General features: G+C 42.1%; 3 protein-coding genes across 4 annotated transcripts; 1 reads left to right on the top strand and 2 right to left on the bottom strand.

The window, feature by feature from the left end:
- Positions 1-1,423: 1,423 nt before the first annotated feature.
- Positions 1,424-7,697, bottom strand: LOC131664461 (uncharacterized). Its single transcript, XM_058935562.1, has 5 exons — positions 7,595-7,697; positions 3,939-4,053; positions 3,198-3,392; positions 1,861-2,066; positions 1,424-1,582 (listed from the first exon to the last, which is right to left on the bottom strand). The coding sequence occupies exons 2-5, from the start codon at positions 4,036-4,038 to the stop codon at positions 1,424-1,426; spliced, it is 660 nt and encodes a 219-aa protein (XP_058791545.1). The 5' UTR covers positions 4,039-4,053; positions 7,595-7,697.
- Positions 7,698-12,687: 4,990 nt separating this feature from the next.
- On the top strand, positions 12,688-14,499 carry LOC131664539 (E3 ubiquitin-protein ligase RNF113A). The gene is made up of 6 exons (XM_058935727.1): positions 12,688-12,810; positions 13,120-13,190; positions 13,258-13,461; positions 13,542-13,758; positions 13,826-14,018; positions 14,131-14,499. The coding sequence occupies exons 1-6, from the start codon at positions 12,693-12,695 to the stop codon at positions 14,306-14,308; spliced, it is 981 nt and encodes a 326-aa protein (XP_058791710.1). The 5' UTR covers positions 12,688-12,692; the 3' UTR covers positions 14,309-14,499.
- Positions 14,500-17,556: 3,057 nt separating this feature from the next.
- Positions 17,557-23,590, bottom strand: LOC131664410 (transcription factor Dp-1). 2 transcript variants are annotated; one of them, XM_058935461.1, is made up of 10 exons: positions 22,804-23,590; positions 21,728-21,846; positions 21,135-21,201; positions 20,951-21,057; positions 20,313-20,404; positions 20,064-20,238; positions 19,616-19,977; positions 19,464-19,546; positions 19,290-19,373; positions 17,557-19,222 (listed from the first exon to the last, which is right to left on the bottom strand). In XM_058935461.1, exons 1-10 carry the CDS (start codon positions 22,865-22,867, stop codon positions 18,993-18,995), a joined length of 1,383 nt encoding a protein of 460 aa, XP_058791444.1. In that variant the 5' UTR covers positions 22,868-23,590; the 3' UTR covers positions 17,557-18,992. The 2 variants fall into 2 exon arrangements, with proteins under 2 accessions (XP_058791444.1, XP_058791443.1); XM_058935460.1 differs by having other exon boundaries at positions 20,313-20,464; positions 22,804-23,588.
- Positions 23,591-24,590: the final 1,000 nt, after the last annotated feature.

Below are 24,590 nucleotides of genomic sequence, written 5' to 3'. Positions count from 1 at the left end.
AGGTCAGCAATGAAAAAAGATTTGTAGATAAAACAATGAAAAAATGATGTTTGTTGAATAAATTGCGCCAAAGATGGTACCATGCTTTTAATTGTATGTAAATAAGTTGAAAAGAAGGTTTGTATAAAACAATGCGAGTTGCGTTGCCCTAGGACGCACTCGTATCTTGAAGGATCTGTGCTCATTAAACTGCATCATTCGTCTCTACATTCTGTTGAAATAAAGATATGCATCGCATGCGTCTGGCATAAATTCAAGTCATTTTTATCCGAGTTGAATTATAATTTAAAACAACCGCGCTATAATTTACGGCAAAATGCCAAATTTGTGTAAATCTAAGAAGACGAGACGCGAATCAATTTTTATAACTAAATGTGAGAGGATATTTTGAAATTTTTTGTCATAAGCTCAGAGAAAAAAAGCCTCGCCTATTTTTTGCATCGCATCTACCTGATTAAAGAAAAAAATATTTGGCCGTGAAGGTATGTAAAAATATGCGAAACAAAAACACTCAACGTTAAGCAATGATTAACACGACAAAACTGAACGCTTACTAGTAATGCTTGCTGCGGTCGTCAATGATCTTTCTATAGATAGTCCGTGAGAAGCCTTTTTCGAGAATGACGAGAATGACGGAGCACCGAGAATGGCATTCTTTCGCTATATCTCATATTTCACTTTATTTCTGTCCACAGTATTCCAAAGCATCGACGAACAAAGCTCAGGTAAGTAATTTTGTCGTCTCATGTATCATCGCGATTTTTCGTTCGGTCGCAGAAAGTAATCGAGTGTCCGCGCGACGTAGCGTCACACAGCTGTAAAATAGTGTAGGTAAAATCGAGGAACAGGCGTGGTAAAGAAACATCGACATCGGTTACTTTTGTACAAATGATAGAACATGTATTTTCGTTAGAAAAAAAAAATATATATATATTTTTATAGAAAAGGGAGAAAATAAATTGTACATTCAGTTCGTGAGGACTAAAAAAGTGGCCGTGCGGCATATATCTACGTAAAACATGTATGGTGTACGCGAGAGATGATTCGGATGTTTGGAAAGTAATCGTGCGCATCGGCCGTGAGAAGAGGCGGAACGACGTAAATGGCGCCGCGAGAAACGACGGGAAAGGATCGGTTAGTGAAGGAGCATAAATAACCTAAAGTGAAAAATAATACAACGCCACAAGGGGACACGCGATAAGATCCTTCCTATGTTTACAATAGCAATTAATAATTAATGATCGACGAGGGATCGAGTGCACAGGCAGCGCGATCGTCGCGTTGTTCGCTCTCTCTCCCTCCCCCCTCCCTCCCCCCGCAGTCCGTGCTTTTCATTTCACAGACGCGATCCATAAGAAAGAGCGAAAGTGCGATTATTGGGAGCGATCGATGACCGATCGGCGTAAAGAGCGAGAGATTTGGCTTAGAGGCGGATGCCCGGGTTCCTCGAGGCGACGAAGTTCAGCAGCTCGTCGCTGTCCTCGCACACGAACGGCTTGACGTGGTGGCAGGCCACGTCGTGCCACTTGATGCCGTCGTTGTAGAAGTTGTTCAGGATGGCCAGACAAGACTCGTCGTTGCCCTGCGAACCGACCAACGGATTTGTCGTCTTTTTCTCTTTCTTTTCGCTGTCGTTGCCGCAGGGATCCACGCAATCTCCGCGCGGCATCGGCAATTAGCGCACCCGTGCCGCGGATGCGCAACCGAAATGACGCTCGAAGGCGATCGGCTGAAATTGGAAAAGCGGCGAGCGCGAACGGCCCCGACGCGTTGGACGCGAAGAGGCGAATCGGCGCGTGACTTTCACGATTGCCCCCGCGAGGACGGGGAACCGTTCGAACGCAGCTGCGGAGCAATTACCTGGGGTGCCTCGCGGTTGTCGGGCTGAGGAGTGCCGTAGCCACCGGTCGCGCTCCAATCGCCGGTGTTGCGTTGATTGGTGGGTCCGATCTTGGCGCCCGAGCCGGACCAGAACCAGCCGTTGATGTTCTGCGGCTGCAGGTCGGGCCTGTCGCATCCGTTGAAGTTGCACTTGCGTCCGGAGGTCCAGATGTACCTAACGTTGCCTGCGAACAGAGAGTCGTCAGCCGACCTGCCGAAGACGACCGAGGCTTTCGCCGTGGAATCCGAATTAGGCGAGCCGCGCTCTGGTTGACCTCGAAAACAGGACGAACGCGAGAGAAGGAAGAAAGACGGGGAGCGACAGGGTCGCGCGGAATGCTCCGAGCCTCGTAAAGGCTGCGCGGCGAAGCCTCGTGAATTTTAACGATCGCGTTTGCCGTGCCTTTTCTTTTCGCTCGGAGATAGAGCGAGAGAGGCGAATCTCATCTCGAAACGCGAGCGGTCCGAGCCGATTCCGGCGCGGCCGGCCCCGTCCGCTCGCGACGATCGATCTTCCCCGCGGAGGATTCGAACTGTCGCCGGCCGGGCCGAGAGCTTTCCAACGATAAAGCCTAATTGATATTCTCGGCGGCGAGGCGCGAGAGAAACTCAGCGTTGGGCAAGGCGACGCGCGCTCGTTACGGTTTTCCCGTCGCGCGCCGCCTCCGCGGTCGTGCGCGCCCGCAGCGTCTCCGGCGCGAGCTTTCGGTGCGGCGCACGCAGGAGAAAGCGCGCGCCAACTCACATTTCATTGCGCTCTTTGCGCAACATTTTTGGCTGCGCCGCGCTCTCGTATCGAAGTCGCGACGCTGCGCGTCGTTCGCCGTTTCGCAAGCCGACGGATAATTGGCGTCTAATACACGCCAACAGCCGCGCGTTCGCCGGCGAACGCCACTTTCGCTTGCGTAGCGGCGTATAATCAGAGGGGGAAAAAAAGAGGAGAAAAGAATAAATGACAAAGGCGACGTTGCTTTCTCTCGCCTAATGACTGCATTGCCACTCGAAGGGAAGGCGATAATTGGCGTCGCGGTCGGCAAATAAAAGGCCCGCGTAGAAAGTACACGGAGAGTGAGAGAAGCTCGATGACCCGTTCAGGCGGGCAGAGCGATCCGCTCGTCACGGCGTCACGGCGGAGCGCACTGAAAGATGACGGACGGCGACGCGAAAGCGCGAGCGGCGAAAGTGCGTCCGCGCGCGCTCGGACCTTTGCTCGCACTGCGGTCTAGTCGGCCCGCGAGGAAAACCGAGCCGACGACTCGGCGCGCGCGGCTCGCTTGGCTCGGCAGTTGGCGCGCGACGCGAACGCAAGCGCTTACCTCGGGCGATTCTCTGCTTGACGAAGTCGTTCTCCTGCGGCGTCTCCAGCGAGACGGCGTCCATGCAGTGGCGCCTGCAGATGTTCCTCGCGTCGAGCCAGTCGACCTCCAGGCTCCTCGTCGGCGCGTGCTCCCAGCTGAAGAAGTACGAGTGAACGACGCCCCTGGCGTCTCTGTACGACGCGTGTCGCACTCCTGTACGCCAGAGAAGCCACTTTAGGGATGGGCGCCGGCAACGAGGGCAGGGGCGCCGAGCGGCTCTCCACCGAAAGATTTCCCGGCGCGGGCAAGCCCGTCGCCTTGACGCACTCCGACGCGGTGCAATGTCGCTTCGGATGCCCGTCCCGACGATGGGAAAATGAGATTTTCCTCTCGCGCGCGCGCGGCCTACTTGAGGCAGCGTTGCGTCTTTCGACGCGACTCGCGATAATTGTTTCTCTTCGTTCTTCCTTTTTTTCCGCTGTAGTGGTCGACGTGCGATGGATATACGCGCGTTTTCGATCGCGCAGGCTAACGACGACGCACTGCCCGCGCGTATACGTGCGCGGTCATTTCGAGGTCGACGCTCGGCCAACGCGAGTAGCCGGACAAGAAGACGTCGCGGCAATTTCAAGCGAGCTTTGTGAAGGAGAGGAGTAGAACGTGCCCGCGATCAATAACGGAGCATCGGCTCGCATTCCGCAGACAGCCGACTCTCTGGAACGTTCGAGCGCAAGAAGCGCACGCGGCGGTGATACTCACGGCTGGCGCAGCTTCTCGGGTCGGGCAGCGCGAGTCTCCGCTGCGCCGTCGCCACGGCGATCAGGCCGAGCAGCAGTACGAGCAGTGCAGCAGCCCTCATGGTCTCTCGTTCTCTCTGCAACCAATCCAGATTCGTCGGCGGCTCGCGGCGGCGCGCCTTCGCCCGATCCGCCCTCGAGGAGGCGACGCCGTCGCGTTCCGCGGCGGGCGCGCAGGAAAGAGCCGCGGCAATGGCTCGCCGGCAACGCGACGCACGCGCCGCGCGTTGCGTCACTCCGGCGCGCGAACGCGCGAACGCGCGAGCGAGACAAGCGGCGGCGTCCCGATTGCAGCTTTTCGCGGCCTTGGGGCTCAAAAGCTTCGCCGACGCGCGCGTCCGCTCACTCCGGCGCGCGAGCGAGGCCGCGCGAGCGCTTCGCCTGCGCCGGCCGTGGCGCCTCTCGACGCTCGCTTCGCCGATGGCTCTCGACTTTTTTGCGTCGCCCAGGGGAGCGCAAAAATAACCTTAACGGCAGTCGCGAGATTTCAGGCCGAAAGAATAAGGACTATTGCGGGAAAGGATGCGATTTCACCTCGTAAAAATCGATTAGTGAAAGCCCCGCGATCAGTTTGATGGCCGCGTCGCCCGATCCGCGAGCGAGCGTCGTTCCCATGATAGATGTCGCGCGCTCGCGCCAGTGAACGGTCTCCGCGTTCGCGAGAACTAACGGCGCGTGGCCCAGTTGCGCCGGACTCTCGGCGGGCACTCCGCCTGGCGCGTCGCCGGGATCGCACGAGAGCGTCGTCCGCGAGCGCCGAGAGTGGCGAAATCACCGCGCTTGCGGCACCCGCGCGCTTCCTCCGCGCGTCCTCCGCGCGCGGGCGCCCCGCGGCGCACAATGCCCGCGTTGCGCCCACGAATTGTCGAAACGCAGCTGGACGCGCGGATAGAGATCGCGCGTCGCGCGAGCGCCCCGACGGAAGACCCGGCAGCAGCGCGCGGCCCGGTGAGGCGCGCTTTCTCCGCGAAAATCCGCCGCCTCCGCGCCGGTCGTTCCCGGTGCAACGGCACGGCCGCGACGCTTTTTGCCCGGCGACGCGGCGACCACTTCCCGTGCGGAGAGACGGCACGTCGCGGGGCCGTTGCGCAAAGCGAGCGAGCGAGCGAGCGAGCGTTGACTCGTTGCGCAAGCGGGTCGCGCGGTCGCACGTCGCGGCGCCGCTCGTCGACGACGCCCACGCGTCCCTGCGGCCCCGCGAGTGCGGCGACCCTCCCGCGCGCAGCAGTCCGTCGCTCGGCCGGAAGAGCAGCTCCGTGCTGGATCTGTTCCGCATATCGGTCTTTCTTTCTCTTTGTTTTCTCGGTGCTCTTTAGAAAGCGCCGCGCGGGTGCCTCGGCTACGCCGACTGCGTGGCCGGGCGTCTCGCCGGCGATTCCGCCGCGTTCGGGCGGGACAGCTTCGCGAAAGGACCGTTTGTCGATCAACCGTCGCAGTTTCTCTCGGTTTATTGACTTTCTTGCGCCGCGAGCCAAACTCCGCGTCGGTTCGTTGAACATAGCCGTCGCCGTCGCGGGGACCCGACGGAGTGCCACTCGCACGTGCGCGTTCGCTGCGAGTTTCGTCGCGGCCTCTCCGCCTGCCCTCCCCCTCTGCGCGCCCCTGTTTTTTTCTTCGATAGCAAAAAGAGGCGCGAGCGCGAATTTTTCGTGAAAGCTTCCGCGACTCGCGGCCGCGCTTATCGAACTGTCACCGAGGAACAGAGCGAACGCGGCGAAACGAGTCGCGCGCGTCGACGGGTCGTCTCTCGTCGCAAACGACTCGGTCCTGAGAAAGCGCTGTTTCATTAACCTTCGCAATCGAGGAAGATAAAAAGAAGCACAGCAGGAAGAGGACACTTCGTCGTACAAACATCGGTCAATTTGCACCGTTACAGCGGTCAAATATGCATAACACGGATTCTCTCGAGGAGTCGTTGAGAAAAGACAAGCGATCGCACTAGCGTTTCACTTTCTTCTCGAGCGCGAACAGAAGGAAGGAAGATCGCCCGGAGCGCGATTGCAATGAAAAGTGGATGCGAGATAAGCGTCCTCGCGGACCAGTCGACGGCGAAGGCGCTCTCCCGGTCAAACGTCCTCGCTTGCATAACTGTACAACGTCAAATTCCGGTCGTCGCGTATGAATGCAGGAGTCGCCGCGTGATACGCCGATTCTGGTAGCCGCGCTTCGGTCGCGATCGACGCTGTTCGACAAAAGAAAACAGAAAAAAAAAATAGACGATCGGCCGGATGTGCGCGCGACATCGGCGCGCGTTACACTTGCCGTCCTCCCAGGCGCGAACTATTGACTCGGAGAGCGCAGCTCCAGCGGCACAAAGCGAAGGAGCCGAGAATGGCGAAGCAGCAGCAACGGCCGCCGCTGCCGCCGCTGCCGCCGGTCCGTTAGCTGGCCGGCTTTATATATAAACCGACGCGTCACTTACGACCTCCAAGCATCTTCCCTGCCCACGAGATCCAGATCCCCAGATCTCGATGCCCGATTGATCTTCATTCCCCATCTGACGTTTACTTTTCTTCTGTTTTTGTTTTCACTTCGCGGGCGCGAGAACAGTTTTAATGACGATCGAGGAAGCGAACAATCTCGGTGGCCGACACGCCATTTCTATAACGCTACGTCAGTCTGGTTTTCTTTTTCTTTTGTCTCTGCTAGTATCGTGCAAACGCAATCGCGACTGTCGAACATTCGGAGAAGTCGCGCGACTCGACGAGGCAGGCCATCATCGACGATCGAGGAAAAAAGAGTTTCAACAAGATGGCACGGCGCGTCTTCGACTCGGCTGCCGCTCGACGTACGGGCACGCCGACGCAATCGGCATGCACGAGGCGTCGTTACGCAACTGTCGATTCTCGTCGGGTTCCCCGTCCCCCTCGAGACCGAAAATCGCGCGGGGTTACCCGTGAGAGCGTGCCCGAGCGACGCGACGACGAGCCGTCCGGGATTCGCGCCGCGAACGTGCGTTTCACTTTTGGACGCGCGGGAGGCGTTAACGCCAAAACCAAACTCGCGCCACTTTCGATCGTCGCGGCCTTTCAAATTCTATTCAAATGACGCGCGCGCGCACGTCAGTTAAATTATATAGGTAAGTAAACCGCGCGCGCGTCGCGAAAATTGTCGAGAAAGAAAACGACAACGGAGCGGCGAGTCGAAGAAACGACAACCGCTGTCGCCAGTGGCGAACTCGTACTCCCAATTTTGCCGGCAGACGTGCGTAGATGCGGTAACGGCTATCGTAATTAATAGAGTGTGTTACTTAATGCCCTGTTTGTCGATTGATCTAATTTTTTTCTCGCGCGCGCTCTTTCTCTCTCTCTCTCTCTCTCTCTCTCTCTCTTTCTCTCTCTCTCTCTCTCTCTCTCTCTCTCTCTCTCTCGCTCTATCTCTTTCCGACGGGCAAGTCGGCGGAGAATAATTACCGATAAAATGACCGGAATGTAACGGCACATTTTTTCTCCCGACACTCGCGCATCGAGATTTGAGCCGGCCGCAGCTCGGCGTTTCTTTGTCGGGAGCAGCCGTCGTGCGTTTTGGCTCGCTGTTTTCGCGACGGGGCCTCGCGAGAAGAAGACGTCCCGCCCGGGCGCGTTGTCAAGAGCATCGGAGAAAGACGAGAAAACTCACCAAGCGGTCTGCCGAAGGAGCTAAGCTGGCGTGCAGTGGACAGGCGAGAGAAGCGGCGGCGAGTCGGTCTCGAGAGCGACGCTGTGTCCTCGGGGCCGAGCGGCTCTGGGTCTTGCGAATCGGAAACGCGAGAAAGGAATGAACCGGCGCTGGCGCTCGTCGCTTCAGTATATACTCGGCCCACATTCCCCGATGCTCCGAGTAACCTAAATCGGCCCCACCGCGCGAGCACGCACACGCGCGCCTCCCGCCGCAGCCTCGTTGTGGGGGCCTTTTTTTTCCTCTCTCCCTCCCTCCCCTTCCCGTCCGTCAGGTGTATCGCCGTAAGGCCCACTTTTCTCTCTCTCGCTCGCTCGCTCGCTCCGGTGTTATTTTCGGATCGGTTTTTGCCGTGCGATCCGCTCCCCTTCGCGCTGATGTAAGCCCGAGACTCCTCGCTTCCTGGCTCCCCGCGATTTTGTAATTGCCGCGCCTCGTCCTCCGGGTAAACAACAGCGCGCAGCCTGCCGTTTTTGCCCTCCTCGTCGCAGAAGCGCGCGCCTCCTAACTGTGCGCGCCGATTCCGAGCGCGAGCGCGCGTCTCTCTTCAAGGCTATTGAACTTTTCAAACTTTTGGTGCTCCGGTCTTTTCTTATTTTGCGAAGGGCTTGCGCAACGCCCAAGTATCTTTGCCGACTCGTTGCGACTGAAGCGCACACAGCTTTCGTCGAATTGCCATTTTTGCCCGCGAAAGATCGATGCGAGGTCGATTTATTAAATCTCGAGGAGCTCTCCTCGCGCGGCTCAGCACAAATACAACTTCCAGTTGGTGGAGTTTAATAAATATTAATCTTTATTATACAGCACACCTGTGGGGCGATTGGAATTTACGAGAATCTGCCGTGTAGTCGATCAAACGATCGTGAAAGTTGAATTTATGCATGAGATTATCCACGCTCGGGCGTCTTCAATTTTTAATCATTTTCTTTTAAATTTCAGTCTTCTGCACTTGCCTTTTTATTTTTATTTCATTATTTCTTTTTTCATTTTTATTGAACATCAGAGAAAGTTGTCGGCTATTCGAATACAGGAGAGATCAAAGTTAAATGAAGCAGCCAAAGTTTAGAGAAACGATCAGCGAATAAAATGAGAATTTTTTTATTAGAAGCAATACGCCCGCTTGCAATCTTGATCGCAAAAATTGGCTCGGACTAACCGATTAAAATCAAAGTTATTTGCCCGCATTCTTCCCGAGTATTAAAAACGCTACGCCAATTCACTGTATTTATATTACGACGCGTTGCTTATGACGCCAATGTAATAGTCGAACGAGTAACCAGTCGCCTTCGCACGGAATAGCGTACGTCGATGGAGTCTTTGGACGGCGTTGGTCCAAAAACAATCGAATGCAAGAGTTTGAGAGAGTCGGAAATTAAGGATAAGAAAGGACACGAGACGAAAGAAAGAAATCGCGGGGATACGGGAAAATTGGAACGATTCGGAGATCACTGAAACGATTAACTCGTTATTTTTATCGGTTCTCATTGTATCGCCTACGGCGATACCAGTTGTTCATTGTCCGTCTATACGTTCGTCATTTCTCGAGCATTGAAATAGCAGGACGTTCGACAGGATTGCCGTCTCCAATCTGAGGCTGGATCGCGCCGAAGATCGAGGATGAATGAAACGCCTTCGAGCTATGTCACGTGTCACGGACAGAGGTCGCACGGGACTTTCTTGAAAAGAAACAGAAACAGAAACAGAAACAGAAAAAGAAAAAGAAAAAGAAAAAAAAATTGCATAAATTAGGCGCGCGAAAGCGTAGTCGCTGTTTTTACACGAGCGGTTTTCGAGGAAAAAGCCAAGACGACCAAACGTCTGCCCGCATGCGATATCGCTAATTGTTTGCAGCCGGGAGAGGCGCCGCGCGCGCGCGCGTAATCGACCGCGACGCTCGCTCCCTTTCTCCTCTCGCTGCATATATACGCGCATTAAAACGCACGTGCGCGCGCCGGCACTTCGAGCGTTTCGCAAGCCCCGGAGAGCAGCGGCGAGGACTGCCAACGAGTTCCATCGCTCGCCACCGAGTGTGTGCTCTTTCCTGCCGAACGCGAGCGTGTTTTTCCTTTAGCTCGCGCGTAGCCTGGCCCACGAGATCCAAAGACAATGGGGGCCGACGCTTCGAACACACGGATTGGCTTTCGTCATTTTTCGATGCTGCACGCTTAGATAACGAAGAGATTATTTGGCGGCAACAAAGTCTCCATTATTCGATGACTCTACCTCAATTTTAGCTTCTTCTATCTGAAAGATGCCGGTCCCATCTCGCCTGCCACTAATCGTCTTCTATTTCCTCGATCTTACGTCTGTGGCTTTTCTCACTCGCCAGTAGTACTCATTTTATTCGCATCCTGTCGTCGTATCGGCTTTCAAGATATTGAAAGTCTATTTTACCGCATGCCACAATTACATATTTAATCAAATTGCCAGAAGATACACTTTCACATTACTCTTCGATAATCCGACATCTCGCAACTCGCCATTTAAAGAACAATAAAGTATATACACTTCTCATATGCCTACCGATTTTACGTGCCTCGTTACAGAAAATAAATCTGAAAGCATTTACGCCACCAATTTTAACATTGCACGCGACGATATTACCGACGAGCTCAGGAGCGAACGCAATCGTGCGAAGCACGTCCTGTGGTCGTTACGAACGAGGCAAAGAATTAGCTTGATATCAAAGTTATGGACCAGGAGGTTCCATTAAATGGCATCTACATTAAACTTCACTTGACGCGTTCTTCTCGGCGTTCCTGCGTGTACCCCAGGACATATGTCGAGCCTGTCGTTCTTTGTTTTCTACTGCCACGTGTCTATTCTAATCATCGGACGATATTGAAGTTCATCTGTCTGTCTACCCACACAAGTATTGAAGAAGAGCGTCGAATGCTTCGAGCGCAATGTTTCACAGCGTTTTCCTGGTGGCGCAGTCCTGACTAAGACTAATTGCGCGTAATTCGTGCACCGCGTGGGACAGCCTTGCTTTCGCAATGTATTGCTGATCGCGCAATATTCTTAGTTCGCCAATCAAATGCATCAGTGAGATGACGACATTTGTGGATTATCGTGGAACGAATGGCGGCTACTCAATGCCACGGTCTTGCGGACGCTGTCGCTCCTCGACCTGCTTACTCACAGCGCGAAGCCGGGATGAGGATGCGCGTACGCGCGCGCACCACCCCCCGGTCGATCTGCGTATATGCGCCAACTTCTCAATTGTTTTTCATTCTTTTTTCTTTTCACAACTACATAATACAGTAAATAACAACTTGTCATAATTACAAATAGACACTGTAAATAATGAGATATTAATGTAATGTGCACGCTACCTTATCCTATGACTACGTTATCATGTAATCTTTTCTTATCATTTTTTGCTCAAGTTATCTTGGCTTTGTAATGCACATTCAATTTTACGTACTTACCCGAGCATAGGCCACAGCAAGATTCTGATTACACAGCGAACAGTCGACTGTTCAAAGAAAAAGCGTCAAGTTTATTTCATCTCATCTTTATACATTTTTATTGACATTTTTTGGCATACGAATTGGCTAATATATCGGGCCGTGAAAATATTAGCTAGCGCAATTAATGTTATCTATATAAGTCAATACAAATTGATTTTTCTGCAGATTAAAAATACGCGTAAAATTTTTAGTTACAGAAGCTTTGAATTCAGCTGATACATATCCCAGACACGGGTTAATTTGCAAAGCCCGTTGCGATTTCGGTGACCTATCTTGAAAACTTGGAGTGCACTAAATAATTACATACTATTGATTCAGCTTGGGGAGCGATGGAACTGCGACTTTACTTAATAGCTCGATTTACACTATTTCATGAAAGTGTGTTTTTCTTAAAATGTCTGGTTCTTATTGAAATTGCGATGTGGAATATTATAATTGCAGCATCTAAAAACTAGGATTTGCTGCAAACTTACATTGAAACCTCAAATATCTTACAAGTAATTTATTGTAGTAATCGAGTAACTCGAATGATTAATTATAAATCATGTTTAACTTAACAAGCTATTGTGAAACATAATCTGACGTGTCTGACGAAACACGTCGCAGTGAGTATTATTACATGAAGTCAATTTATCACGTATGCCATGTTTTTATTAAACTTTCTTATATAGACTTTTTTGAAAAGGATTTTGTTTATGTCCACAAATACTCAAACGATGCACACTATGCGTTCCAAAACGTAATATAACATATGTAATTGTAAGATATGATTCATAGGCTCTCAGTTATAAAAGAAAACGGATCGTCTTATTGCAACTTTGTCAAGTCCATATAAAACGAAAATGATTTTGCCTTCCGTGAATGACAAGTTTAATCATACCACGTTTCTTGCGAAAATTATTCTGTTTTATCGAAGTAATTTTCGATAAATGAGTTTCTTTTGTTCTGATATTACCGTGAGAATGAATACAATAGCGCCGACTTATAGACAAAAGACCGACAAATAGAAAAATTCAAAATTGATCATTATTATATCAACGACTGTTCGTTTCATTTTTCCACTCAGTTTTTCCTGTTAATTTCTTTTTCAGCTATTTCTACGAATTCCAATCATGTTTTCATCGAATATGATTGACATTTCTTTTACAACGAAATATTTTAACCTATTCATATATATATTGTAATATGATTTTAAACAATTAACTAGAATTTTCATCATGCCCAATATAAAAAAAATTTACATGAACAAAATTATGCAAAGTGAAAAAATAGGTTTGTAACTGACTGAAATCAATATAAATGAACCTTTGATGATAGGCGACTAGAATATAGATCAGACAAAATTTAGAAAAATTTTAATTGGATCACTATAACAAAATAGTAGTGAAAAGTATTAGACTGCGTATTTATTGCATTTGAAATTATCTGAAAAGTGGGTGAAACTAATCAGTCAGAAGTAGAAAAGAATTTTGTATTTTCTCATACTTCGCATCCTTCCTGCAGATAATTTCATGACTATTGTTATGCGCGCATCAGCTGCTCCGCTGACACAGATGAACCGATGAACAAGTGTTTACAAAATAGACATGGAGAGCCAAGCCGTGCAGAGTGAAGACAATGTTTCCGAGAAAAAAGATACTTGCGCGTTTTTTTTCAAAAAAAGAAATGCGAAAAATCGTCAAACGAGGAAGCAGGAAAGTGATGGTAAGTAATGTCAACTACAAATTCAATTATTACACTTCCTACATTCATTTATTGTGGTCACAGAGGTTATGTAGCAAATTCAAACTTTTGGTTGAAGAATTTGTATTTTATTATCCGTCTTATTAGACTAAATTTTGTAGATTTACTAAGGATTTTATTTATGACTACATGCATGACACATACTTTCAATATTATATGTCAATATTCAATAAATCAAGACTATTTGTTTGCAATATAAATGGTATATATTTGTAATCTAAATTTTGTTTTATAACATGAGTTGAAATAAAATGAAAATTATTATTTCAGATGATAGTGACAATGAAACAACTATTGTAAAAAAGGCAAAGAAAACAAATTCAAGTCTTTTGTTTCAAAGTGTACGCATAATATTAATTCTACATTGTTAACTAATATTCCAATAAAATATCACAATACTGATTACAGACAAACTGTAAAAGAAAGAAAGCACTTGAAAATGATGGTAATAGTGAAAGTGAAGAAGACTCTATAACAGTTAGCTACAAAAGTAAGAAAACTCCACTACTTGATGGTCCAAGTGATCAAGGAGCAACAGCAGTTCTAGAAACAGAAACTGAGCTTGATAAAGATGCCCAAGCTATATTTGAAAAAGCTCAAAAAATAAACAAGGTATTTATTAATCATTCTGTCAATTTTTTATTTAATAACGAATATAATTATTTTGACTTCTTACATTATCTATTATACAGGAACTTGAAGGAAGGGAAGATGATAAAATTTATAGAGGTATGAATAATTATGCTCAGTACTACAAGAAAAGAGATACTGCAGCTGGAAATGCATCCAGTGGTATGGTTCGTAAAGGTCCAATAAGAGCACCAACTAATTTAAGAGCGACTGTACGATGGGATTATCAACCTGATATTTGCAAAGATTACAAGGAAACTGGATTTTGTGGATTTGGAGGTAATTTTATATTGTTTTCTTTTTTCATTTTGCATATAAATTATTTATGAACCGACATTTTTTACAGACAGTTGTAAGTTTCTTCATGACCGATCTGATTACAAGTTGGGATGGCAGTTAGAACGTGAAGGAGCGACTGGCTCTAACGATCTTAGTGGTGATGAAGATGATAAAAAATATGAAATTGACAGTGATGAAGAGCGTCTTCCATTCAAATGTTTTATTTGTAGGAAATCATTCACAGATCCTATTGTCACGAAGTAAGTAAAGGCGCCTTACTACTTAAATAAAGTTCTTAATCTATCACTGGATATACGATTTAAAAATTAATGTACTTTTTATAAGTTCATTTTTAACATTTTATTCGTGCAGGTGTAAACATTATTTTTGTGAAAAATGCGCGTTGGAACAATATAAAAAAAGTACGCGGTGTTATATCTGCAACGTGCAAACAAATGGAGTATTTAATCCAGCAAAAGAAATTATTAAAGCAATGGAAGAAAAAAAAGCTGAAGATGAATCGTCTAATGACGATGACGATGATGACTAAAAAATAAAAAACTAAAAACAAAAATTTGTATTCTTTACAACAGATGATTGTAAATAGCTTTCTGAAAACATTGACAGATTAAGTTATTTGACGTTTAAAACCACTTTCTATTTAACAAGTTGAGAGCTAAATGCTTTCGAAAATATAAACTATGTATTGTTAGAAATAAAACTACCTAATAGGATGAAGAATTGTAGATAAAATATTATGCTTTTACTCTAACTGATAATCTAATAATGTATAATTTCTTTCAAAATTTCATACACCCAAAATAAAATTAGTGATAAACTATACCTAAACGTAAATAAGAGCTCCGTCGGCAGGAAGCGACCATATTGAAACATTTTATTCGTCAGTCGTCAGCCGATTGGCTGTCGATGACGTAGCGATTGGCGCGATTAGATCAACACGAGCAGTGATTATCGGACATACTTGTTTATTTATTTACTATTTTATTATTATTAGTTAAGTCTAAGAGCTAAAAATTTTCGTCGGCGATCGATATAATTAAATTATAGTAACATGTTTTTCACGTATTTTGACATTCTGATTCCCAGTTTAGGAAAGCGTATAATAGTTAATTAGATATATATACATATTTACAATTTCAGTGTTAGAACCACGATTACTAAGAAAAATTGCAGCACTCTCATACTGCATTAATGATACTTTGTTTCTTAATATATGATGAGTACATGAATTTTTCAAAAATGGTAGAAATATTGGTTAAAATTGCAGATTGACTCGCAGCAGAATGACATTTTTTTCTTAAAATGATATATTGTGTTTATAAGCATGCCAAAGCATTTTCTGTTTTATGATAACTACCATGAGTATTGAATATGTTTTGCAAAATACGAATTTGAAAAATGATACAAACTGACAAATAAAAAAATACATAATGTCGAATTTGGAACTAAAAATATAGGTCAAGGTATGTACAATATGTTGTTCCGTTCGCGTGGTCGCTAATTGCGACATCTTTCTGGACTCTGTGAGAATGTTACCTTGGTCATTATAATAGTATTTACGTTTAAATGCACTATAGTGAATAAAATTTCTGTTTAATTTATTGTTGCTGTGGTTTAAAATTTATTGACTTCATTTTATTTCATAAACAATTTCAAGGTGTGACGAATTTTAACTTGAATGAATAAGCATATAACAACAAATAAAATTTCTGTTTTATTTATTGCGGGTACTGTTGAGGATTTCACTTGCATACAGTCAATTTAGTTTAACAAGAATACATGCAACGTACTATATTTCATTGAAGAAAAAAATTATTCAGTATATTTTCGCCTAGGGTGCAGTGCTATCGAGCCACCTGGGGGCCTATTCTGAAAAAAAATTTTGTGGTAAATCAGTTTGTCACTTCAGTTTACCACAAAATTAATCACTTTAGATGTGATAAATGCTTATGACATGTGCTAAAATTTTTTTTCAGAATAGGCCCCCTGTGCGCCATCACGAATTTTTATTTAGTTAATTTTTAAAGTTCTAATTTCGAATGATTACGTTTACAATTTTCACAAACCTCAATCGCTAAGAATTAAAATATCATTTGGCACACATATATGTAGAATCTATCATCGATTGTGGAAAACATTGGAGCCGCTTAAACAATTAATTATTCTACATAATCACAAGCATTTTTTTGTTAGTAAATTTTTTCTATATTCTAAATAATCATGTCATAGAAAATCACTTGGCTTGGACTACTAAGAAAAGCTGTAACTTTCGTTGGAAAAAATAGCGCTATATTTCATAATTAAATTGTTAATGATAAATTCATGGTTATAGGTCCCAGCTCTCTGTCTTTAAATTCAAAATGAAATTATTTACATAATATGTTAAGAACATCAAAGTGTTTCCACAGACATCAATCGGCCACAGAAATCTTCGTAATTTCTCTTTAGCTTTCTAATTTTCTACGGCTACAAGGATAAATAATGATATTGTTGGATTCAGCACATTTGGATCTATAAAAATAGTCTATCTGTGAACTTCCACGCTGGAGCCCCTTTAAATATTAAAAAAATTTATGATAACAATTAAATTTCTATCACAAGAAAAGTTTACATGATTTTTATTCTGATCCAAAAAATAGAACATCTTTTAATAAAATTCTGAAACAGCAATAGAATGAATAGTAAAATAAGCTTAGCGCGTGATGCTAGCGACTAGTCTTAATTAAATAGCAAGCTCATATAGCATATAAAATTATTAATATTATTAAAAAATATTAAATCATTCGTATTGCACATCCTATAAAAGTTAGAATAATAATTTTTACAAAATAAAAATTTTTTCTTGAAACATTCGTTTATTTATTTAATAAAACAAGTAAAAGAAATTGATATGAATATTTTAACCTTTTTTTGAATATATAGCACTTTGTGGGTAACGTAATGCCATCTATCGGTCGATACGTAAATAGTCAATTCTGCTAACTTCAGTATTGTTTTCAATTAAATGTGTATTTACGTTTGGAAACTTCATTCCCGCGAATAGCCTTGCAGCTGCGAGGAATCAAATTATAACCTTGAAATCTAGTGTTTGCGTTGTACACTGCAGTTACAAATACTTGTATCTAATTGTGTTATCATGAAACCATCACCATTAGTAGCCGACGAGATGTTTCCTGAAGGTGCTGGACGTTACCTGGCCTTTGAAATGGTCACGGATAACATGGAAGAATTCGTTAGTTGATTTGTTTTACTCACTCAAAACTATCATTTGTGGCATTTGTAAATAATTTTTCTAAATTTTCTTTAATGTAGGCTGGTGGATCAGGACCAATCATGATTGATATTGGAGGCGATGAAAAAGCAGTTCATGCAGACTTTTTCAACGGTATGAGCGACACATAGTTTAGATTTAACCTCGATCAAAAGCATTATTTTCGCAAGTGCAATTGTGCACGACACGTTCTTCGTTTTTGAATGATTTTTATTTTTAGATTTCGATGATTTATTCAACGATGATGATTTGGAGTGAAAATCAACTGTACAACAATCACTTGTCGGCAAAAATTCAATAACTGACTATGGTTTATTGATTAGCGGTTCAGATTGAAGCAATCAATCACTCGGAAGTTATGTGATGATGTGTGATTACATTTATTTTGTCATATTAAGTTGTGAATTATAATGTATAAGTTGTGATTAATGTAATATAAGGTTCAAAATACTTTTCTTTCTGTAGACCAATTATTAATCTTAAAAGCTAAAATCATTGTAAAATTATTTCATGTAATATCAATTTATTTGATTATCAAGTCTATATTGGGTATGTATTTACATATCAAGAGACAATTTTCACGTTCAATCGCAAAAATAAGTCGATCTTTAAGCTCAATAAGACAGGAAATGCTATAAAAAATTGCTTAAAAAGTAATTTCCGCATTCGCAGTTATGTACTAGCTTTCATTTTTTTTCTTAACAGTATTTAAAAATTTTTGCCAAAATATTTTCCATTATAATAACTTTGCACCACTACATTAATTATATTCACGAAATACATTCAACTAAGATTCATATCAATTTATATAAGTATTCTATCGATTAATGTGAAAAACCAGCACATTTTTCATTTGATAGTATGAAGAAACAATGCTCTTGTCTTAAATTAGGGTGCTTTTTTGTTGTAGATCAATCAATGAAGATCAATATTTTGCAATGTATTATTACAATTTATTTATATTTCCAAATCAAGGCTGACGCGTACCTTGTCATTATATCGTGTTGTTTTGTACCACAGAAATATATAAATGTGCCATTTGAAAAAAATGAGTAATAGCATATATTTTATACATCTACCATAGATATTGTTGTAAGATTATAATTTACAATACATTTATACGAGGTATTGAACCTGCAAAGACGATGCACAATTAGAATAGCACCGAGCTTTTTCCTCAGTCATTCTCAATATCTTAAATGATGCTTTCATTTTGCACTTCTTAACTCAACTAGATAAAATCTTAATTATGCACTCTTATTGATAATGAAAAAGAAAAAAAAGTGTAGGAGACAGGGAGGGGTAATGAGGCTTTACTGAGCTATGCTTAAAACAACCAGAAAAAAAATTGTGTACTCTATGTTTTTCTATGTTTTATCTCTTTCTAAGTTGTTAATTGGCCCCAGTCGACGTAAAATTCACTCAAGATCTGGTCTCTATCTCTGCCAATAATTTTGTTACACACCTTACAAAATTATTCGATTTCAACAATACACCTCGTTCACTCAAATACGAGACAGAAAAAAATTTTTTTTCTCCTCAAAAAACCAAAAGTTATCCCACTGAGCATTTACACAATTATCTCATTCTTGCCTCTCAATGCACATGTCCTTATTTTTCTGTATAGATCTCACAAAAATAAACTCGAACTTATACACAGTGATATTGTCACGTATTTGAGTAATACTCTTGAAAACTCTCGCTAGACACCGTGATCAGCGTCGCACACTTACACCGTCAGAGCTTTTTATAACTCGAGATCTACAAAACGCTCTACCGTAATAGAACATACCGACTACTGACATCGTCTGCCCGATGTCACGAGTGACCCGGTAATTTTGCACTTTATAAAATTCTTTGTTTTTTTCTGTGAAAAGAAAGTTACATTCATAGATAGAGCACGTCAAGCCCCAAGTCTAGCCTTTTCAAAAACGAGGAAGTGCTAGTTCATCTCAAGGTCACTATCAACTTGCTCGTCCTGGTCGCTTTCTTCCTCTAATTCCTCCTCGTCTTCCGAGAAATATTGTGGCGAATAAGCGTCTTCTGAAAGTGATGTATGAGAGGATGACGGTGGTCTGGATGTTTCGATCTTGACGTCAATATCATCCATCGATGTACTGGGTCCTGGCATTGTCACAGGTATGAATTTTTCCAAATCTCCAGATGCCATTTCTGGAGTAAAATAAAATAGTATTTAATACGAAAATGTTCTGACTTTGAAATGTTTGTTTATACTTACGTTCAACATATTTTTCCAGAGCTTTTGGAATCATAGATTTGGCTTTCTGCAGATTTTCTTCTGTGCATTCCCCTTTGTCAAGGCCTTTGTTAAAGTTAAACAGCCATTAATATGTATAGTTTCAACTTATTTACACTAATGGTCATTTAAATTAGTTCTTTATTTACTACTCACCGAAAGATAATCCCATTTCTTTTAGAATTTCAATATCATCATGTATTTCAAACTTATCATTAAAATTCAACAGGTACTCTGTTCTGTAAACAACATCGCTTTATTAATAAAGGTATGCAAGGCTACACTTTTATAGATTGTCAAATACATACTTGTCATTGGAAATACTGCAATTCACAACAGTTTTTCTGTCTGTGTTGATTATAATAAATGGCAATTGAATTGCTGAGTTTGGTTTTGGTGGACCATAGACAGACTCTTGAAGGCGATTTCGCTCCACTAAATTCTTTATTGCAATATGCTGTAGAATTATTCTATGTAATTGCTGTGTCTTAGCTTTAATTCTCTCAATTTTTTTCTTCTTATCTTTTTCCAAAGATAAACACTCTTGGCGAGAATTAGTGGGCAATCCTAACCACCTAATCTCCTTCTTTTCTTTGGAAATAATGTTCATTGCCATGAGTACATTCAGTGCATCATACACTCTTCTTCTAATGTTCTTTTGATCATATTGCTGAAAAATTACACACACTTAATAAATACATATTCTTATTGTAATATAGTAGTAAAATATATAATAAAAATAATATTCCTTCACACCTGTTCAGTTAGAGAATTTGAATGATTTGGATTTGTGAATTCTCCAACTAACTCATCAGCTACTTCATTGTATGAGGTAGTACCCTTCTTCTTCACCTTTTCACATACTTTCATAGAAAAGTGTCGAAGACCTTTACCTACTTTGTCTGTTTTCCTGCGTTTGCTAAAAGGATACCTGTGATAACAAAATACTATTGTAGAATTCGAATGATTAAAATAGCATATATAATTCACAAATATTATATTTACTCAGGAACAAAGTCGCTTCCTTCTGTATCCTGGCGTTTTCTATTACCAGTATGATCCAAGATTGGACTGATGAATGTTTTTCCAGAAGCATCCTTAATTATTTGCTGATTAGTACTTTGTTGTTGAGATACAATTGCTTGTTTTATATCATTCTACATAGAAAAATAGATTGAACACAGAAAAAGAGATTTACAAATCAATTATTATTATAATTTAACATGTTTATCAATGTTTTAGTACCACAGTGGTATTTTTGTGTTAGTTATGAATTAATGTTTTTAAATGAAAATTTTTAAAATGTAAATTGTATGAAATCATATACAATTCACAAACAAATAAAAGGATTTTATTGTTATCTTATAAAAATATGAAGATACGCAAATAAATGACTTGAGAATATTAATGAACATTGAATTGTTATCACTTTTACAATCTGAATGTTATGTGACTATGATACATGTAAAGGAATATTTTCAATATAATAATATTGATTTTGTAAAGAGTAAAAATAGTTCTAACTAAGGAAAAGTATGAGTGTTACGCTATAAGAAATACAATGGGAAGCAAGTTAAATTAAAATGAGTAGTACAATGAAAAATATGAGAATTGAAATCGCAATATAGATTTGATATTCTCACTATTTGAGCTGCTGTAAGTTGAATAGTTTTTGTCATCATGGGATCAGCAGGTTTCATTGTTGGTACAGTTTGCACTTTAGCATTTTGTATTGGTATGGTCACTAATCCTGTAGAAAAAAAGAATATAATTTAATTAAATATAAATAGTTAATAATATGAACATCATTACATATAACAGACATACTTTGACCAGCACTTGATGGATTTTGAAAGCTTATAGTCCTTAGAACTTGAGCTCCAGAAGACAGAACCTAGTTATGAAATCACACACGTCATTAATTTTGATAAAGAATTTTTTGTTAAAATCACTATTCTTTTTAGATGAAAATATCAATTATAAAAAGAGGCATCATTTAAGTGAGAATTTCTGTGTTTCAATAAATTTGTACAATTTATTGATTATAAAATTCAAGGAAGCTCATGGCATTTATAGGTTATTTTATATCACAGTATTGAGGCATCAAATGTTAAAAATATTACCAAATAGAAAGTTATTGATATTTTCATACATTTTTATAACAAGCTTTTTATTATTATATTTTAATCTATCCCTTTATAAATAAGAAGAAATATGCATAGTAATGAATAAACTCTAAATGAAGTCATCATAAGTATCTTCCAAATTTTTCTAAGGAACAAAATATATAATGATCAAGTAAAATTAAATGTAGTGAAGAAAAATGAATGATATTTAATTGTACAATCAAATCTCATGAAAAATTTCTTAATTCTTAGGCACATCACATTGACTACTATAATGTACAAATCAATGTATACCTGAGCCTCCTGGCCAGATGTCTTGATTAATTTCACATTAGCTGGGCTTGCAGCTCCAACAATGCCACTAATGGTTTTATTAGGTGTACTTTGATACACCTTGATGACTTGTGGATGCCCTGTAAAGAAGTGGTTTTATGTGACTTTATTGTGGATCAAATCATGTTTCATGTGCTTCTAATTGTTAACCAAATGAAGTGAAAATATATAATAATTTATATAAATCAATTCAGTAAAATAAATTAGCAATTGAATAATCTTTTTTACTTTGCATTCATTTGGCAACATTCAAACATATTTTTTAAATTTTTATTTTAACCAAAAGTAATTAATATTAAACATTTGTTCCATCAAAGAAATTAATAAATGAATATTAAACAAGGAATGAAATGCATTATATTTTTCAAAAAGTATATATCTACAAAGTAAAAAGATTCCCAATTTTACAGTGACTAAACTTTATCAAGTAGACATTGAACAGCAATTTGCAATTTAAAGTCATATATTTGTTTACTTTTGTGAGTATCTGATATTAGTATTAGTACTTATAAGAAGTCTTCTATAAATACATTTCCTCTATAGAATTACAGCACAGTTAAGAGGTATGACTGTCATTTAAGCTCTATCACCAGTTGCATGGTTTGCTGATGAATCAAAAACAAACTTGATAACAGAACCAGTATTAATAACATTTGCATGAACGCAATAAGAAACTTGGGAAATTTTCCAAGTAGGGGAGTTAAGCTAAAGTGGACAAAAAAGCATAAACAGCAGGATCATCAGAATATGTAACAGTGAACAGAAGCTCATTGGCCAAACGCTGATAAAAAAACTGATAGCATCATAATAACCACATCCTTCCTCCTTTTGCTCATTTCAACAAGACTAAGAATAGCACGAAATTGAAACGTCGTGTCCTTAAAACATGATTCATCCCCCAGAAGAGCTTGCTCCCAGTAGAAGAGCAAAAGTTCAAGAGTCAAGCCAGCTTTTATTGTAAAGTCAAACCTGATATTTCATTGCAAGCGAAGAAGCGTATTGACCCTCGAGTCGAAAGCGCGTAGAAGAGTACTAACCATTGGCATCATGTATGACAAAGTTGACGGATTTGTTTTGTTGCGTCATCGCGCCGGACGACATCGAGCCCGGGTGATCCTCACTCAGAAAGCGGACGACTCCTGCAAGATCTCGACGGACCTCCTGCGACAAGTGAATGCGGGACGCTTGACGAGCTGAATCTTGGCTGCAGCTACAGAATCGAGGCTTGGTGGTTGGCACTAGGGTATCTCATATCTGCGCCGGGGTTTCTCTGTACTCTCGGCGTGTTCGGAGCGGCGGCAACGAGAGCGGCACGCAGGCACCTCTCTCTCTCTCTCTCTCTCACTCTCCAAAATGGCGCGAGAGAGCGAGTCAAAGAGCGCGCGCTATCGATACTCGTTTATTTATTTACCTCGCAAGAGCGCACCACAAGCCTGATTAGACTTTAGCTGTGGAAACGAGTAGGTATACTATCGGGCCAAACAACGCAGGCCCCGATGAAGGCCGATTGTTGCTAGGTTAAGCAAAAATTCGGATGGCGCGCGACAGTCAAGTTTTGGTCGGACGAGTGCGAGAGTTACGTGCTGCTTGCACACACTTTTAGTCCCTGCTACTCGTCCGCCAGGCTGCTGGCTGGCTGTGCTGCGCTGCTTGCTGCGAATTGGAAGCTTGGCGGCAGGACAAAGTCGAACAGCTGATTGGACGACCAGTATCACGTGGGTCGCCGATAGCGCGCGCGCAATCGCCATGAACACACGCCGTCTCGCCGCCGCTGCCAGCGCGATATACAGATAGCATTGCACGGAACGATTTTTCATAACTGAACTGAAGATAGCTGTGAATGTACAACAAAAGCGGTAAATTTTGCTTTTTAAATTCTTACCTTCGATTGCGTTTATTCAAATTCAGCTTTACTTTGGATTTAGTTAAATTGCTCTTATTGATTAGATGGATAGCAAAACTTAGTACTTGAAGGACGTGACTGGTCGATATTTTGAACACTTAAGTATCATTATTTTTGAGTGATTTTAGGGAAAATATTATGTTTTTAATTTAGTGAAAACAGTGTAACAATTTTAGGTAGCATATTTGACCTTGAAATAGTGATTTCAAAGTCAAATCGTTATTCGGTATTTCGACATGTAAATTAATATACCTACATATTTTGATGCGCTGAATACGAAAACAATGAAACAATAGTATTACTTATAACAAAATAATCATTTTAGAAAGCATATTTGACCTTGAAATAATGATTTCAAAGTAAAATTTTTTATTTGACCTTTCGATCAGAAAATAGGTATACTGTAAGCAGTAAAATTTGGATAATAATTCACCCCAAAGGGATCAAATTTTTGCCACATCCACGCTGTTGATTCTGAGGCATACTGAGAGTGAAAATTGAAATATTTCTTGTAAATGACATTCATAATAAACGTTACTATTTTTCTGCATCCAACGGATACAAAAACGTACGGATATAATTTCGGACAGAAAACGACAGATTCAACATTGAATTGTCTTTTTTATATTCAGTGCATCCAATTACTTAAAATTGCACTGTTAATTCCACAAATAAAATTTTTAACATGGGACTTTCCGTTCCAGGGGGCCTATTCTGAAAAAAAATTTTAGCACGGGGCCTATTCTGAAAAAAAATTTTAGCACATGTCATAAGCATTTATCACATCTAAAGTGATTAATTCTGTGGTAAACTGAAGTGACAAACTGATTTACCACAAAATTTTTTTTCAGAATAGGCCCCCAGACGGTACTGGTCGAAACTTCGACCACCAAATTTGTCCAGTTCTTGACGTGAGGGATT

The sequence above is a fragment of the Phymastichus coffea genome, unplaced genomic scaffold (genome assembly GCF_024137745.1).
Source record: "Phymastichus coffea isolate CEN01 unplaced genomic scaffold, Cenicafe_Pcof_1.1 PCOF00044, whole genome shotgun sequence".
Classification (NCBI taxonomy): Eukaryota; Metazoa; Arthropoda; class Insecta; order Hymenoptera; family Eulophidae; genus Phymastichus; species Phymastichus coffea.
This window is presented reverse-complemented; position numbering and strand designations above follow the sequence as displayed.